Raw genomic sequence first — 19,560 nt, forward strand, 5'->3', positions numbered from 1 at the left:
AATACTGTTGAGATTTATGGTGCAACTTCCACCTACTTGGCTCACTTGGAAGTTCTTCAGCCATCGACATAACTTCCACCACACACACCTTGCATAACCGCCAAGCCAATGCCCATATGTAAACTTGTGGAACCGCTAACATCACATCTTCTATCATGGTAAAGCGGACCTACCATGCGGATGAATTCTCTCACTCTTCAAAAGAACTGATCATGGTCTCCCCTGATGAAAAAAACACTGTCAGCATCCCGCCCAGAGCCCTTTGACGAACCGCCTCTATTGGGACAATATTTGTTCATTGCCCAGACTGTCCGCATCTCTAGCAACAAGCTTTCTTTTGTACGGAGTCTTTATTCTTCTTCCAATTGCTAGCTACCAGTGCCGAATCTTCATGTGAAATACGCCATTCACTCTTCAGCCTTCTTTCCTCTGACAAGATTTTACCAGTAACCTCAGCAAAATTTAAAGTATCATTCTCATACATCAAGATCGGCTTCATGTGTTCATAAGAAGATGGAAGTGATAAGATGAGCCTGAGTGCTTTATCTTCGTCATCTATCTTCACTTCGATCGCCTCCAGCTCAAAGATGATGCTATTGAGATTACTCAGATGATCTGAAATTTTCATACCTTCCTCCATTCGCAACGTGTGAAATTGCTCATTCAGGTACAGCCGATTTGAGATGCCCTTTGCCTGATACAACGCTTTGAGCTTCTCCCAAAGTTCTTTGGCTGTCGAAATTTCATGCACATTCGCAAGAATATTCTTAGCCAAACATATTCGTATCGCGCTTGCAGCTCTCAAATCCATTTCCTCCCAATCTTCATCACTCATGCTAAACTTCTTAGAACCTCTGCTCAAACCACCACTGGGCTCCATTGGACCACCATCATCGCTTAGCTTTTCCGAAGTACCTTCACTTGGTCTTTCCTTCAACGCCTTTTGTAACCCAGATTGTATCAGTACATCCGTGACTTGCACTTGCCATAAGCCAAAGTTGATCCTTCCGTCAAATTTCTCCACGTAAATCTTCACTAGACTCATAAAGAATGACATATCTGCTTCACACTCCTAGCGAATCTGCAAATAGTGAACAATCCACACTATTCACAGAATCGTAACTCGTTTCAAGAAATCTTTTCTGATGTGGAAGTTCAGACAATGCTGTAACTACAGAAGCTCTGATACCACTTGTTGGGAAAAAAAAATCTCCTACTTCTACCGTAGGAATAAGCAGAAAATAACTGAGAAATTTAAAGAAAACAATAAAATAAAGAAACACAAGAATTAACATGGAAAAACTCCAAACCGAAGAAAAAACCACGACCCACAACCACGGCCCACAACCACGGCCCACAAGGAAAAATCCACTATGTAAAAAATTATTACAATCACACAGATTTCTCTCCCCGACCCCTTTCAAATCAAATACCGCTCAGTTAACTAGAGCTAGTATATCATGCTTAAAGTATTTCAATTGGGATGATTAAAACCTAAGCTCATGAGTTCCTTTTATAGTAGTTGGAACACATCTCCTCCTTGTACTTTTTCGATGTGGGACAACTCCTAGCACATAGAGACCATCATTGTATTCTTCCAATGTGGGACAACTTCAATTCCAATATTTTGCCAAAACCCAACAGTACCTTGGACGCTACGGTAATGCTGATGTCTTGATTTTACGAAAATGATGGAAATGTCGATGTCGACGAATATTTTGGGAAAAATCACGAAAATGGTAAAGATTGATTGAAATTGTTTGAATTAATAAATAAAACTTTAATTATAGTTCAATTAAGCTATGCTGGATCACTTTTAATACCATCATATGTAAAAATATGAGTAACTTACATATGTAAATGTCGACGTAGATGGCAATCACAAAACAAGATAATGAAGATAGATGAAAATTATTTGAATTAGTAAAGTAAAATTAGTGTTGCTTAATTATGTTTTATTAATAATTTCTAATCAAATATAGTCTTTATTTACATCACCGAACCAGATATGATAGATTTGAAAATTGTGTAGATGGTTTATATATATATATATATATATATATATATATATATATAAAAGTTAATTAAAAAAATAGTTTGGAAATGATGGTAAAAATGAATAAACAAATAAATAATAATTCAAATCAAATAAAAAAAAGTGCAATATCATTGATACCCGACAACGTATGGACTTCTCAAACCTCTAGCCACTTGAATTATAATTGGTTCAATCCGAAAGAGAAAAGTTAGATTGATTACATTTACAGTCAATTACCAAAAGTAGACAAAATACTCACTATGCTCGGGGTTGGAAACACTCCACAAGTTTGGTCAAGTTAACAAATTAAGGAAAATAATTTTTTTTACATCTAGACAAGCATAGTTGGCACCAAAGGGTTGGGACGCCCGTGCAGCAGCTAGGGCGGCATGAGCGTAGTGTGCAAGCATTGTTGGGTGGTTGCCTAAACTCGTAATTTGTATTTATGTAAAAACAAATTTATATTCAATAAATTTTTATTCAGTCAATTTGTTGTTGAATTCATAGCAATGCATTGTCTAAATCCAATAAATTAAATATCCAAGGTTATTGTCATGTAACCGGGACAGTATATATACCGGGTATATATTTGATATACCATCGATATACAAGCGGATAATGTTCCGGGAATAACCTAAAGGGTCTATAGTATATATCTTATCCATGACAATACTATGGATACGACCTACTTTGTAAATGGTACAGACAACTCGATCCAGGTCGTTCATGTGGAGACATGCGAGTGGGGATATCCTATACAATGAGTTTGTATGAGACCGGACCACAAAATAGCCCATCTTTAGATGTAACACCGTTGAATAACAAATTGCTATTTCATAGGATGACCCGACAACTCATTTTCAATCCTGAGTGAGTTATGGACTCCTGCCCGTGAGAGCTCGTTCTTTGAATATGGGTGAGAGTGGTGAGAGTCGCCGACTCAACATTTCCACCATTTTGGGGACGAGACTGAGTGGGGAGCTGGGAACATAACTACACAAGATTGAATTCACTTCTCCTTGACTTTAGGGGAGTGGATGAGTATTACCTTTAGTGCTGACTCCGGGAGTTGAACAAGGCGCCGCACCCTTTCACTAGCCCGAAAGGGACTTTCGATTATTTGTTGGACCATAACCGAGTTGTTCATTAGAGGATCAGTGGTACTTAAGGTACAAAATGTAACAAGGGGTAAACGATAATTTGACCCATATATGGTTACGAACACTCGTGAAGGGTTGACTAGCCGTTAATGGTCGATATCCGTGGTCACAGAAATATTCTATAGTGAAAAGAGTTCAGTTGCTTGTTTTTAGTGGAGTAACCCGTAGTTAACGTATGATGATTAAGATGGTTAATGAGTTTAACCAATTAATCTCGTAATGTTGGAACTTCTGATCTATAGGTCTATTAGGTCCCCTTGCTAGCTCGTAAAGGGTAATTAAGAACATTAAGTCTTGGAAGGAATTTGAATGGTTCATTTTTAATTAAAGGGAATTTGAGTTAATTGTATATGACACAATTTAATATAATGTATGATGATACATTATAAAACTATATATTATGAGAGAATAATATGAATTAGATTCATATCAAAACTATATGTTAAAATTTGATGTGAATTAAATTCATATCAAATACTATAAGTTATAAGACAAATGTATATCTAAATATGATTCAAATATTAATTGATTAAATTAAATGTGATTTAATTAAATTATGTTTGTTGGGCAATACCAACTTACAATAACAGCACTAACACATTCAGAAAATATATAACACCAACAAGCTAAGTTTCAACAATAAATTTAACAAAGTAAATGAGTAAGAGAGAAGAAATGACACACTGATTTATAATGGTTCGATCAACGTGATTTACATCCACTGTGACGATCCATCCATTCCATTCATATCATCAAGATCAACATTAAAATACATGGAGTCCAAGGGAATATTGCAAGAGAAAACCCACTCAAAACACTCTAGTTTTGGCTCACACACTCGAAGAAAGAAGAAGAAGAAGAAGAAGCTGCTCCCTCTCTTTTTTTTTGCTTTCTGTACAGCCGCAGACAACACACACACAAGTCAAAAATTGGTTCTCAACTTTTCCACCAATAAGTGAGGTGCCTTAGACACGTGTCTCACATGATTGTCATTATTCCCAGCCCATGAAGATGTCATTTCAACACAGATTAATTTTGGGCCCAAAACAAATACATGGCCCAACAAATTAATTAATTAATTAAGATTTAATTAATTAATAATTAAATTGAAAAAGTTTTAATTTAATTAATTATTTAATTAAATATAATTTATTAAATTAAAATGATTTTAATTTAATTAATAAAATATATTTTTATATATATGTTACATAATTATTAATTAATTAAATTAATTAATTTACACCACATCCCATTTTTGTTGGGATGTGGTGAGGTGGGGGTGGGAGGTTACTCCCACTCTTCTCTCTCCTCCCTCTTTCATAAACATAGGAAGTCTGTGTTCCAGATGTTGTTTTAGATTTTTTTCCAAAAACACAAAACATCATAATCCCTCTCTCACGATCATAATTCCCTTTGATTTTCTTTCAAAAAGGATCCCACAATCCATTTTTGATCCTAGTGTTGGGTTTATAAAGAGTACAAACAAAGTCTCATATTGGTTAGGGAAGTGAACGATCATGTGTATATAAGAGAGGACAATTATCTCATTGGTACGAGGCCTTCTAGGTGAAACAAAAAACAAAGACGTGAGAGTTATGCCCAAAGCGGACAATATCATACCATTGTGGAGATACGTAGGTACTTGGGATACCGTTGGTTGTGCCGAGAAGCCTTGGGTAGAAGCAAGCTCTTATTTAGGTTTGAGAGTAGACGGATGAGTGACTACTCGAGGGGAGGCTCGGTGGTACATTGTTCGAGGGGAGGATTATTGGTTTTGTAAGGTGATTGCAAACAAAGTACCGCATTGGTTAGGAAATGGAATGATCATGGGTATATAAGAGAGAACAATTATCTCCATTGGTATGAGACTTTTTGGGTAGAACCAAAAGAAAGTTGTGAGGGCTATGCCCAAAGCGAACAATATTATACTATTGTGGAGATACTTTGCGTACTCGGGATACTCGGGATACTGTTGTCCTTAACAAGTGGCATCAGAGCCATAGTCTAAACCTAGCTTTGTTGGTGAATCCTCAACTGCCGAACAAAGAATTGGTGAGCCTCGGAAGATGTGGTCATGGTATAATCTGTGGGTGTGTTCTATCAAGGTGTGTCTGGAGCCTTGGATAAGAGCAAACTTTGACTACTTGAGGGAGGCTCGGGTGGTACTTTGTTCGAGGGGAGGATTGTGATGTCTTTTGGGTAGAACCAAAAGCAAAGTCGTGATAGCTATGCCCAAAGCGGAAAATATCATATCATTGTGGAGATACTTTGGGTATTCGGGATACCATTGTCCTTAACACCTAGAGACATAGCAAGGCAACGTGGTGGTAGTGTCCAACATTTGATTGTTCGTGTTTGCTCAATTTTTGGGTTCGAGGAAGAAGAAGATTTCCTAACGATCTACAAAAGTAAGTTTTCTTTCTTTAAAGAGGCTTAACCTCCATTTTAATAGAACAGTTCTGTTTTTTGAAAGCTGGTATCGTTTCGTTTCTAATTGAAGTTGAATCACAAGTGATCAACCGCTTCAAGCATTAGGCGTGCAAAAGACGTAAGCGACACAGTAGGGGTGGCAAGCATGAGTCCTGCAGGTGTGCATGGGCACTGCGGTGATGGCGTGCATAGGGGCAAGCGTCACAGTAAGGGGCGCACATGGACAATGGCGTATGCGGCAAGAGCCTGCACTCTGCAAGTTGAGTAAGTTGGGTAATCATTATTTTGTTCTCTAAAATTTTAAATTACACAAAAAAAAGATTTGTTATATAAATATTAAATTTTATAATTAAATATTCAAAATTTCTATCTTATAATCATTTTTAATATTTATTATGCTTTTATAATAAGTCCATAATAATAAAATAAAATTTTTCATTATGCTTTTATAAGTAAATAATAATAAAATAAAATTTTTCTTTATGTTTTGTAGAAAATTCCAAACAATTAAAATTACAAGAAATTTGATTTTATTGTTTCCAAAATTTTTACACAATTTTATAAATGTTTCTTAAAAATGAGAAACGGAAAACATGGAGGGTCTGTTTGGTAACTTTCTCATTTATTGTTTCTTATGTTTCTAAAAAACTAGGAAACGAGAAAAAAAAAATCATGGAGGGTCTGTTTGGTAACTTTCTCATTTATTGTTTTTGTTTCCTAATTTTTAATATAGAAAATTAGAATTGTAGGGTCCTAAAAGCACCCCAGGATTAAAAAATGATACAATTTTAGAAATAATAAAAACAAATTTTTCTCTCATTTCCAAATTTGTTCCACAACATGTAGACACCGTATTTGGTCCGACTCTCTTTTATTTTAAAAAAAATATATTATTTATTTTATTAAGTTTTATTTAATTAACAAAAGTTTAAGGTAAAGTTTTAATTAAATTTTAACAAAAATAAATTTTGTTTTAAAAAGAATTTGATATTATTATTGTTGTTGTTGTTTAAATTATGATTTTATTTTAATTTGAAAAAACAGTTTTTCGTTTGGTTGGATTTTTTGTTCGTAAAAAAGTCTCCCACTGTCACACTCCCCCTCCCTCTGTTCTTCTTCCTCTTTCACTCCTCCATCTAACCGTTATGTTGAGTGGTATTTAAGAGAGTGCAATAAACAAATCATGGATAGAACCCACAGAAAGAAGAGGGACAAAAAAATCTCATTCACTCCCTTCTTTCTCACCACCATAATCTTCTCATTCTTCCTTCACCATCTCCTCCTTTATTTTTATCTTTTTTTTTACCACCATCATCTTCTCTTCTTCTTCACCCACACCGACGACCCCACGGCATCGGCAAGCAAGCCCAGCGACCTCCGACGATGATACTCCGACGGTACACGTCCCCCAACGACCACAAGCTCTGGTAACCTACAGCACAATAGTCCAACGCAAAGCTCTACAATCCCAACGGACAACAATAATACAACGAATCGGGCTACTCATCTGCAATAGCACGAAATTTCGGCAATCTCTACAACCGACGCACAAATCTCCGGTGACTCAACTCCCACCAGCACAGTAGTTCAAGTGTTCCTTCACAACTTCAGACTCGCGGGCACACCAAGAAATTCCTCTCTGCAGTTACGTGATTTAAAAAAAATGCTCTTTGGAAATGATTCTTTTCTTTTTTTTAATAAGGAAATTTTATTTTGAAAAGTACTTTTTTTTTTAAGTAAAATTTGTTTTTGAAAACAAAGTTTTGTTTTAAGTAAAAAATCTTTTTGAGAAAAATATTTTTTAAAAGAAGAGAAAACGTTTTTGGAAAAAAAGGGTTTTTTGTTTTAAACAAAAGAATCTCAAAACAAGTTTTTTAAAAAGAAACTAAAAATTTTGTAAATAAAATTTGCTTGATAAATTAAGGTAAGTTTAAAAGGAAATATTTGTGTTTTAAAACAAAAAGTTTTTTATTGGAAAATTGTAAAAGTTTGATTTTAAAATAAAATATATGTTAAATAAGTTTTGAAAAATAATAAGATTTCTTTTTTAAATGAGTTCGTTTTAAATATCCAGTTTGTTTTAAATCTGATTTTTTTAAATAAGTTTGTTTTAAATATGATTTTTTTTAAATAAGTTTGTTTTAAATGGAATTTCTTTTAAATAAGTTTTAAGGAAGTTTTTTTTATACGGATTTCAAATCTAAACAAATAAAAGTTTTTTTTTTGTTAATTTTTGGTTTTAATTTTAATTTTTCTTTTTTTTTAAACAAAATTTTAAAGTAAAGATTTATATTTTGAAAAGGAAATATAATTGTATGTTGTGGTGTTGGCATAGTGGTAGGTTTCTTGGGGGTAAATATATGACTTATTGTTTTACTAAACAACTATACCATTTTCGAACGGGAGTCGTAGGATGCTAACATCTTCCCTGGTAGACTCCCGAACCAAAATCTGTTTTCGCAAATCTAGATTATTGGTGGCGACTCCAAAACCCTTATAGGAACGTTACTAATAGATATAAACCTGTTAAATTGGCATAGAATTACTGCACAATCTAACTTTAAATTTTGCTTCTAGAATATTTGTTTGTTTTATAAATTTCCAGAGTAATACAACTTGACTTGAAACTTTGGTGCTACAGTAGAGTTAATATAAGTATTTTTATAAAAAAAATTAGTTAAATGATTCATATAAAAATGCCTTTTTTTTGACAAAATATGAAAATACTTTTAAGTACTAATTTTTATCTGTTTTTATAATTACTCAAATCACTTTGATTATCTGAAAATGTTGTAAAAAATACTATTAATGAGTCAAAAGCACTTTTTTACCATTTAAAAAAAATTAAAAATCACTTTCCACGGGTACTTTTCTTTAATAATAGAGGGTAAATTGTTACATGATAAAGATAGATATTTAATTATGAATTTTTTAATGGTAGAGATTAAATTATTATAAATTTTAAACTACAAAGCGTTATATAATAAAATTAGAGAATAAATATGGTCACTGATTTTGGACGAATTGTTACTAAAATTTCGCTCAAATTTTAAGCTGACAATTTAAAATTAAGTTCTAACCAATTTTTGCTTTTCTTAATAGATACATTCTCTTGTACTATAAAAATTTGCCTTGAATATTTGTAATGAACTAATATATTTTTTGTTTATTAATAGTTTCAGTTTTTCTCTTAATAAAAAAATTAATAGTGCAATTACTCCCATATAAATGTTTTGGTTTAGAAGGATCCATTTTTTTAATTAGAGAAAAGGAAGCAAAACTTGTAATCTGTATGTAATGCATATGCAAAATTTGAATTCATTTTCTACTTAAATGAATAATAACAATCTCACCATTAAAACAATTTACAATATAATTAACCAAAATAATGTGATTAAAAAACTAACCTAGTACTACTTTTGCCAATAAATCTATGTAATGACACAAAATATATATGTATATATATTTGTGAATAAACAGCATAAGATTAATAAGAATTAAGCACAACCCATATTGGATGAGGCCAAACAAATGGATCTGAAGGATCATCATGCCATAAACATCGACGACTTCTATCTGTCATGTCAAAAACACCAAAATCGTAGCAAGCATGGGAACCTATAACTTGAGCTGGTTCCCTTTCGTGATCAAATGTATAATAAATATGATTACCTCTTAACTTGGGACAACTTTTGGATGAGATACACATGGAAGTATTTAACCCCAAAAAAATAGTACAACCATCCAAGTTCTCAATCTTGAGCCATCCGTCGGAATCCAACTTGAATAAATTGAATCCAATTGTCTTGTAACCGTAGCATCTCCGACCTCTATTAAAGAGAGCCATGTACTTTGAAAGCCTTTCAACCATCAACAGATCACCATTTGTTTCAACCATATACAACTTAGATGTCACCTCCAACTTAGGCCGTTTTAAGGGCAAGTTTACCAGCTGGGTCGGAGTGTCGTCGATGGAACAGACCCCTAGGTCTCCGAGAACATTTACTGCATAAATTTTTCCGTCAAAATATATGCAATCATGAAAATTATTCAATGATGTAGAAATTGCAGTCCATTTATCATCGCCAAACTTCGTAAAAGCCAACTTGTCGGATGAATCATATATGGCGACAGCCATAAAATCATTTGAAGGGGCGAGAGAGGACAAAACAATTTTCCTTATATATTCACCATGGACACGAGCTCGACTTTTGGTATTGATCTTATCCATAGGACGAAGAAGAGTATACTCTTCTCCTTGATTATTAGGATCATACCCTATGATGCCAGGAAATGAAGATGTGGGAGGGAGTTGGAGTTGAGACTTGGTAAGAGGATTCAAGAGTTGCAATGTCAAACCATTGTCCAAAGTCACTAACCAACCTTTGGAAGAGCCAATGTATTTTTGATTGGTAAGTTGAGGCAACTCCAAGTAGTAAACTTGTTGGTTTAAAACATTGTAGAAACCTCGAAGGTTGCCATTGTGAGGATGGTAGGGAATCATGAGGCATGGGATGTTGTAGTACGAGTGTCGGGGTTGCCTCGGCAAAACGTGCCCCCACGATCGACGAACTGCTCGAAATCGAACATAATCGGTGTACGTATCTAAATAATGTGCAACTTGGAGTAGGAGATCAGTAGGAAGATTGGTCCACTCGACCATGTCTTAGTTCAAAGGGGGAGAAGATGTGTGAGGAAGAGAGAGGGAAAAGTAAAAGAAAGAAGAAAAAACAAACCATTAAATAAGAATCCAATTACAAATCCTCTACCAATTACGACTCTCGATTAACAATTCCTTCCCCCACTCGAATTCCGATGGATTGCAGATTTTGTCTTTAAATTTTGAATTTTAAAAATATATATAAATCTCTCCATTTGGATAAGCCGCCCTCTTTGATAATTATTTACGTTCCTTTAAAGGAATATTTGAATTTTTTTTCAAATTTCAAAAATAAATACAAAATTTTCAAAATAACGTTTTTAATTTTCAAAATTTTGTTTACATTTTAAAAACATTTTTATGAAAAAATAAGGAAATATATGGGTTAAAATAACGGTTACCAGCTTAATAATAAAAAAAAACAAAAAACAAAAAATAAAATGAGCATCCAACACGACTTTAAGAATCGGGAATCAGAAAGACACTTTTCCCAAAAAAATATTTATGTCAAAAATTTCGATGTTATGTGACTAATATGAACTTTAAAAATCTTCTAATATGTCTTATTTTTTATTTATGAGACATTTTTCAACTTTATAAGTCTGTTGGACATAAATTTAATGAATTTTAAAATTTAGAAATCATACGATAGAGACCCGTTAAATATTTTTTAAAGTTAACTTATTTGACATCACTTTTAAAATTGAAAGACGAAACTTGGAATTTAACCTATTTTATTCACACCCTTTCAAAATAATTTGAATTCGTTCTATTCTTTCTAATGTTTTATAAATGGCATAGAAGCGTGGGATTTTATACGCGATTTGACCTTAAATTTTGGTGCCAAAATAGTGTTAATAAAATCATTAAAAAATAATGTTCATAAAATAAATCATAGCCAGAATATAAATGGAAAACTTTTTAAATTCTGCCAAAAGTTCTTTTTTCCCCGTAAAAAAAAAAAAAGTGGGTTTGGATCATAAAATTGGAAAAAATTGTGGTGTAGGTACTTTTTTCCATAGAAATTTAAAAGATTTGTTTCCATTTTAAAATAATATACAGATATGACTTTTGATTCACTTTTTAAGAGAGAAACTTTTAATTGTTTTTTCAAAATTTTAAGAAATTAGCAGAGTTTTTTACTTTAATCTAACTTCTTATATTTAAATTATATATAGTTAATGAAAAATTTATCAAACAAAAGGTTATTTAAATAATAAAAGATTATTTAAAGACATATTATAAATGTTATCTTAAATTTTTAACTTTAAAGGGAATCTATTCTATATATAAAAGAGGTTATCGGGAGAAAATTTATTTTATCCTTTTAATTTTATTATTTTCATATTAATTTTGAGATAATTTTGTCTATCAATATAAAATTTTCTCTTTCACTTTTTCCTTCTTTCTCTCCACGCCACTTCTCACTTTTTATTTTCATTTCTTTCAAAATATTTTATCTCGATCCTACAAATTTCACTTTTCTCAAATTAATTTTTTTTATAGTGAGAATATAAAGAGTTAGAATATGTAAGTTTAATTAATTAAAAAGTTATAATTTATTTTTAATTATAATGAATAATAAATTTCAAAAGTTTCCTAACTTTTATTTTCCACGACTATATATTTTCTGACTCTTTCTCCCAACTTTTTATTCATCAAAACTTAGCTTCTTTTCTCTGGTATGTTTTTCCCCTTTAGTCAATGTGTGTTTTTTTATATTTAGTTAGATTATTTGATTGAACATTCAACTTTTAGGATTTTTTTTCAATGCAATGTTAATAATTGTTATTTAAAGAATACTTGATTACCTAGTTTAAGAGATGACATACTTGTTTTTTTTTTATCATTCTATTTTTCAACTACTCAAATAAAAAATCAAAACAAAGTTTTATTTACTTTTATGCATGGTTATGTTTAGGGAAAAACGATGAAAAATCCATGAATATCTTTTTTTAAAAAAAAAATTAAGTAATTGAATAATAATATTTTTTAGTTATAGGTGATGAGAATTATTGAGACGTTGATTTTATGAGATAAATATGGAAAATATTAAAAAAAATTGGTGAGGTAAATATTGAGAGATAAAATGACCAAATTATATTAAAATTTTAATTATTTTAATTAATTTTTATATTTTTAAACATTGAAATAAAAACTATGAAATTTCACGTGCACTACACGTGTTTCTTACTAATACATTTTAAAAAGTGTTCAATATACCCATTTAATAACTAATTATTTATTTGTTTTATATTTTTAAATTAAGTCTACTTGATCACAATTTTTTTGGGCATGTTTTTAGGTTTATTTGAATTCTTAGCCAAATTTTAAAAATAGATACAAAATTTTGAATTTTTTTAAAATTTCAAAATTTTACTTATATCTTAAAAATATTTTTTATAAATAGGCAATTTAAGAAAATTTAATAAATAAATGAGTGAAACTAGCTTAATTTTAAAAAACAGAAAATAAAGATAAAAGGAGTGTCAAACTTATAAAAGTAGAGTGGCTTTTAAAGTAATAATAATATAATAATAAAATTGTAAATTAAATAAAAAGTTTACAAAATTAAGTTATGCATATTGACGTGTGAAATTCGGAGCTGAATCAGCAAGTAAATCGTGTATTAATTATTTTAAAAAATTATTCCTTTGTTTGTTACCTATTTCTTTTTTCCTTGAAAAAATAATGATCTTTTTTACCAAATAAAATTTAAATCGAGTAAGTGAAAAGCTCGATTTCAAATTTTTAAATGCAACCTCAATTAAATTTAACTTATATATGGTAATAAATCTATAGTATATATAAAATGGGCTATAGTGAGAAATTTTTTCCACCTATTTTACCCATTTAATTTCAACATTCCATAAATATTTTGAGAGCAATTTTGTCCTTCAAGTATAAAATTTTCTCATTCCCTCCCCTTTTTCTTCACTCCCATGGCACTTTCCCTTTTTTTTTCATTTCTTTTAAAATATTTAATCTTCATTATTACAAATTTTACTTTTCTCAAATTAGTTTTCTCTTTCTAATAAACTCCCCCTCCTAAAGGTTAGAATATAATATAAAGAGTTAGAATAGGGAGGGTTTTGTCTCTTTATTTCTATGTTGAAAAGTTATAACTTATTTTGAATTATAATTAATAAAGAATTTCAAAAGTTTCGTAACTTTTTATTTTCTACAACTATATAAAGAGTTTTTTCTTACTCTTTCTCCCAACTTTTTCTTCATTAAAACTTGAGTTTCTTTTCTCTTTCGCTATGTTAATTTTCTCCTTTAATCAATGTCTTGTGTTTTCTTATATTTAGTTAGATTGTTTGATCGAATATTCAACTTTTTTAGTTATTTTTTTTTTTCCAAACAACTCAATCAACTGGAAAAAGGAAAGGGAAAATGAGTGATAAGATCGAATCACCTTGGACGGATCTACCTTGAGATGACACTTGATAACCGCGAGGACTCTCTCAATGACCTCCTCCTTAAGTGATCATCGTGTGATGAAAATAGCCGGAGCAATCCATCGGAACATGGCTGCGGTTGGCATTCCCGTCGAGCTAGGGCAAGGAATTGGATCGGAACTCGAACATGGCAAAGAACGGCTGTCCTGAACGCATCTCTGTCTCTCACTATTTTTTTTTTGTCATTTTATTTTTCAATGACTCAAATAAGAAATTGAAACAAAGTTTTATTTACTTTTATGTATTGTTATGTTTTGGGAAAAAAATGACAAGTCTATGAATATGTGTTTTTTTAGAATTTTTTTTTAAGTAATTGAAGAATAATACATTTAGTCACACTAATCGCATCAATGGGTGATGAGAATTATTGAGACGTTGTTGTATGAGATAAACATTGAAAATACGAAAAAACTCAGTGAGGTAAACATTTAGAGATAAAAAGAATCAAATTAGATTATAAATTTTAACTATTTAATTAAATTTTATATTTTTAAACATTGAAATAAAAACTATGAAATTTCATGTACACCACACATGTTTCTTACTAGTTCAATACAAAAGTGTGGACAAATTTTAAAATATTACATAAAGATCGATAAAAGTTCATGTACCACATAATGGTTGTTTCTAAAATGTTTCTAAAAAAAGAAAAACAGAAATAGTTACCGAGGCTTATATTTCTAGTTTAAAAACTAAAAACGAGAAATAATAAACAATAAAACAAACCACGTAAGTTTCTTTCATATTTCTAGTTTTTTTCTTTCAAAGCATAAATAAAAATATTATTTTATCATTTTTGACTTATAAAAAGTATAAAAAAATTAAATATAGCATAAGAATTTTTAATACTTAATTTTGGAAATTTTATTTTCACATAAAACCTTTTTTTTTTAATTTAACATTTTAGATAACAAGAAACAAAAAATTGTGGCATGATTATGTTTCTTTTCTCAATAAAGGAACCATAAACAATCATCAAACACAACTATATTTTTGTCCACGTTGAAAAGATAACGAACCTAATCAAGGTTTATAATATAAGTGTGTTACTTCTCTCATTGTCAATTGATTTTAAGATAAAACTCCCATAAATAACCCAAAAATTCAAACGAACATCTAGTCCAAAAATGAGATTCGACCAAGATTGGTGAACCAAAAAGAAGCACATCTAAACGAGGTGTGTTAAGAATCCCACACTGGAAAGATAAGAAACCTAATAAGAAAGACTTGATACCATATCAACATTCATAGAGTTCCATCGAGAACGTTACCAAACAGATCCTTAAAATCTCAAAATTCTTTCGTCTAAGTTCAAACCATAGAAACATCTCTCCTTTGTTGGAAAGGAAATTTGATGAAATTTATGAATTTGGCTGGTTCCTACATTTAAGAGTCCATAGTTACATATTATATTACATTAGATGGATAATCCATCTAACCTTAGCATTTTTAGAGCCTCCTCTTTTGGCCATTCCTCTGTGCTTCGTAATGGCTCTGTTTCAAGTTTTCAACTTCGTCTTGGCTGCACAATGAGTCTTGGTTCCTCCTTTAAAACTTCTACAGTTCTGTTTTCCATGTCTTCACCATCACAACCTATTTCTCACGACCTCAACAAACTACACCAACCCATCTTCTATCCACCTGCAAGTTTAGTGAACTTTCAAAACTGTATCTAACATGCTTTCGAACTTTAAAAAGTATCTAATGAGTTTCTGAGTGCCTAATAAGTCTTTAAACTTTCTATTTTCATGTGTAATAGATCTCTAAACTTTCAATTTTGTATCCAAATGAGTCCCTGACCTTTTCAATGTTTTTCTAAAATTCATGGACTTATTAAACACAAAATTGAATTTTGTGTCTATTAAGACCGTGAAACTTCAATTCTGTGTTTAATAACTCTAGGAGCTAGGAAGCACCGACACATGAAAATTAGTCAAGTGTCGACACCGATACGTCGGACACCGTCTGTTACAGGTGTCCTAATTAAAATTTTCTTTTAATTGATGTTGGTGACACGCACAGGACACGATAAATAAGCATCCCATTTAGTTTTCAAATTCTCTCGTCTTCCAGTGCACACTCCATAGCCCAACCCAATTTATTAGATTTTCCTGTGCTCCCCGATATCTTTTTCTTCTTCTCCATAGTTCCCCTTTGCTTTTTCTTTCAAAATTTCTGTCAATTTTCATCTTCATTTTCTCCATCATTTCTTCCACCCACCAGCCTTCCGCTTCCCCCATTTTCATTTGCACGGTTCCGCAAACATCATTTGCACCTTGATTTTCTTCTCCATTTCTGTTCCGCGAAAAGTGACAAAAAAGGAAGAAGAAAGGAACAAGTAAAGTCTAGAGGTGGAAGAAGAAGAGGAATAAAAAGAAGGAGAAGGAGAAGAGACTAAAGAGAAGAAGTCATCACTCCATGGAGTATTTTTTTCCATGAATGATAATTGGTAAATTTATTCTTCCAACAAAAAGAAAGCTAGCTGGCATTATTTTCTTCCATGTCAGTCATACCATTGTAAATATTTTAAGAAATTCTCTTACTTTAGTTTTCCAAATCTATTTCCAAAATTTTTTTATTAAAATATTGAATAAACTTTTTTTTATCTTTATTAAATATTTATTAAATATTAAAGTTTTGTAATATCTTCCTGTTTAATTAAGTTTTTTTTTTTACCAATAATGGCTACAGATCATATTTATTTAGTTTTTATGTTGATGTACTTACTTCCAGTAAAAATATACTTTTAAAACTATTTGTCAAAATATGTACATTATATTTTTATTAAAAAAAAAATTTGACGTGTTCCCAGCATATTGTGTCCTACTTATTTAGAAATTGTGACGTGTCACTGTGCCGTGTTGTGTCGTATCCGTATCGCATGTCTGTGTGCTTCTTAGTCCGCAAGTTTTAAAAAATGTTTAATAAATAGGGAACTGTTAAAATTGAATGTGTAGGACGTAGTACCTATCTGACACAATCTACTAAACTTATAATTATATAGCCTAAACCCATAACTCAATAGGTTCTGATTTGAAAGAAAAGATCATCTATATTCCTTCATTTTTTATTTTCTACTTAACCAATCTTCTTAGGAACGATTAACTTCTTATAGGGCCTTTTTATTTTCTAAGTTATATATCTCTACTACCAATTAATTGGGTTTCTACACCTTCAAATAATATCTCATTTCATGAGACTTCAGAAAAGAAAGAATTACTTTCTCTTTTAACTTTTAACTTTTAACTACGGTAAAAGATAGAATAATATCTTAGTTCATGAATCTATACAAGAACATTATATCTAACATATAATAATATTTTATTTCTTCAAGCATATCTAAGAGGAGCTTTATTTTATGCCATTTTGCCGGTATTTTAAAAAACATGCAACTGCTATAGCCTATTAGATGAAGACAAATTTTACAAAAGGTCTTGTACAGTAATGTGTAAATGCACACACTTACCTTATTGCTACATAAGAAGTTCATCAAGAAATGGAGTGCTGAATGGTAGCTTAATGACACCAGAAGCCACAAGAAGTGACAATGCCCAAATTGGTAGAAGCCATTGAAATGTAAACAGCAGAAACCATTTTCCTACAGATTAAAATCAAATCAAACAAGTATGACAAAGTAAATGTCACCTTTCACAGGGTAACCGAACAGAGGAAACGAGAGCTTGGAAATAAGATAGTTTAATCACTTGGTGTATTTCTAGATTAATGAAATGATGCATTTTTAAATGTATGGACAATAATTTATTAGATATTTGACATATATGTAGTCATGTTTCAGTATTTGTTTTTATCTTTTTCTATTGTCCCCATGTAACGGAGTAAGTTATTCAAGAGACAATATTCTTCTTTCTCTTGCGGTGTCTTATGTTTTGTTCGTGAACCCATCAATTCATGTCTTCCAAGATGCTTCTAAGTCAACCTTATGCTTCAACAACATTGACTCAATCATCCTAATTTACTAAAGATTGAAAAAGAACCTGATTCGAAAACAAAATTGTTTCAGTGCCACGGATGAGAAGAAAGAGTCTACCCAAAGGTTCAGGCCAGAATGTAGGAAGCGAGTGATATGTTTTTATATTCTTATGAGAAGTTCTACGGTGGTTACATGGGAGGATCAATTACCGAAGTACAAAGAAAATAAAGTTGGTAAGAATGTGGCTCTTTTAGATCAACAATTTTGAGAGTTTTCCCTTATAAAGATCCATTAGACATTTGATCATTCAAACCAAATACAACTAACATTATAGTTGAATGGCCTTCTAATTTGTACAACACATAACAAGCCATGGATACTCCACTCCCAATGAAGTTTATGATAGAGTCGAAATAGCTACAATAGATTGAAAGAGAATGAGAGAGTGACTACAATTATCCCGAGTAATTCGAGGTACTTGGACCCTAAGCCTAAACCAGACTAACAATTGTCTACCTTCATCCTTTCCCCCTCAATCTATGTATAACTAACCCACTCCTTAGCTAATTACTTGTATATACTTACTATCTCATTAATAATCCTAATTAACCCAAAGGCATTCCTATCCATCTGATGGTTTAAATACTTTATTACATGTCTCTAGGGAAAGAAGCTTATGTTTGTTGTTTAGCAGAATATTTGGACAGAGTTCTAAATCACTCTTTCAAAATTGAAATTTCGCGAGCATGTGTGAAGAACCTTTAACATTCTCTACATTTTCTAACTGGATTCCAGAATTCTCGTGTAATGAACATATTCCATTTTTTTTGTATAAGAAGAACAAAACCAATATTTCATTGCATTACTTAAAAGACAACAAAATTTTGAGGAAACAATCAAATAAGTCTATAATATCCTTTCTCATGCTCAAAACATCAACAAGAAAAGAAAGATGAACAAACACAGAACAAAACCAAGTTTTGAAAAATAGACATAAAATTCTTACCCGAAGCTTGAAATTTGGTTTCAGTTTGATTGGTTACCCATTCCCCTGTCTCACGAAGCTTTTTCATGAGTGGCCCCTCATATTTTTCCGTAAAACTCAGTAAAAACATATCAAATACAGTCTTCCTATCTTCTTCCAAATCCCTGAGAATCAAAAAAATTTGCATTGCACACCACAAATTATCCCCTCCCCCAAATCCACCATCTCATATTTTAGTAGAACGGAACAGCTAATGTAGTAGAGAGAGGAATTGTGAGACTTGCCTAGGGTCGGCGTCTCTGAACCTTCCGGCGCCAATAGCGCGTTCGATTTCAATGACGGAGGGGCGGCGCGGTTTTGGCAGGCGGCGGTGCGGTGAATTCTTGATCGGAATGGTGTCGGCGGTGCCATTGGGTTTGGGAGAAGGAGAGTGCGAGTCGTCGCTGCCATTGAGAGAGGCGAGAGCAACATTTTTGGTCACAGAAATGCAGGAGAAGGAAGCCAATGCAAAAGCCATGGCGGTATGAGGTATGAGTAATCTTTAATTTCGCGAATCATATTTGAACCAAATTACCAAAATATCTTCTTTATCCATTGAGATGTGTGTTCTTTTTTTTTTTAGTCCACAATTATGAATCATTAGGTAAGGGGAGCTTTTATTATTATTATTTTTTTTTTTCCGGAGATCATGATCATTCATCATCTTTTGATTAAAAATAACTCTCATTATCAATTCGTTAAGGTATGTATACTGACAAAATGTCATGGAAAAATATATTTCTTTTTATTTACAGAAGGAAAAATATATATTTCTTGCTTCCGTTCTTTAAAATTAGAAAAAGTATAAGTTTTGTATGAAAATTTATTTTTAAATTAAATATTCATAATTGGTATG

General features: G+C 31.6%; 2 protein-coding genes across 3 annotated transcripts; both read right to left on the minus strand.

Annotated features, from left to right (window-relative positions):
- Positions 1 to 9,115: 9,115 nt before the first annotated feature.
- LOC111022508 (F-box protein SKIP23-like) lies at positions 9,116 to 10,291 on the minus strand. Its single transcript, XM_088117460.1, has one exon. It carries the CDS (start codon positions 10,289 to 10,291, stop codon positions 9,116 to 9,118), a length of 1,176 nt encoding a protein of 391 aa, XP_087973586.1.
- A 4,672-nt stretch (positions 10,292 to 14,963) lies between these two features.
- On the minus strand, positions 14,964 to 19,231 carry CRR3 (chlororespiratory reduction 3). 2 transcript variants are annotated; one of them, XM_022299696.2, is made up of 4 exons: positions 18,950 to 19,229; positions 18,687 to 18,829; positions 17,216 to 17,347; positions 14,964 to 15,390 (listed from the first exon to the last, which is right to left on the minus strand). In XM_022299696.2, the coding sequence occupies exons 1-3, from the start codon at positions 19,180 to 19,182 to the stop codon at positions 17,223 to 17,225; spliced, it is 501 nt and encodes a 166-aa protein (XP_022155388.1). In that variant the 5' UTR covers positions 19,183 to 19,229; the 3' UTR covers positions 14,964 to 15,390; positions 17,216 to 17,222. The 2 variants fall into 2 exon arrangements, with proteins under 2 accessions (XP_022155388.1, XP_022155389.1); XM_022299697.2 differs by having other exon boundaries at positions 15,374 to 16,044; positions 18,950 to 19,231.
- Between the last annotated feature and the right edge of the window lie 329 nt (positions 19,232 to 19,560).

This window comes from Momordica charantia (assembly GCF_013281855.1).
Source record: "Momordica charantia cultivar OHB3-1 chromosome 9 unlocalized genomic scaffold, Mcharantia_2.0 BLBB01000009.1, whole genome shotgun sequence".
Lineage (NCBI taxonomy): Eukaryota > Viridiplantae > Streptophyta > Magnoliopsida > Cucurbitales > Cucurbitaceae > Momordica > Momordica charantia.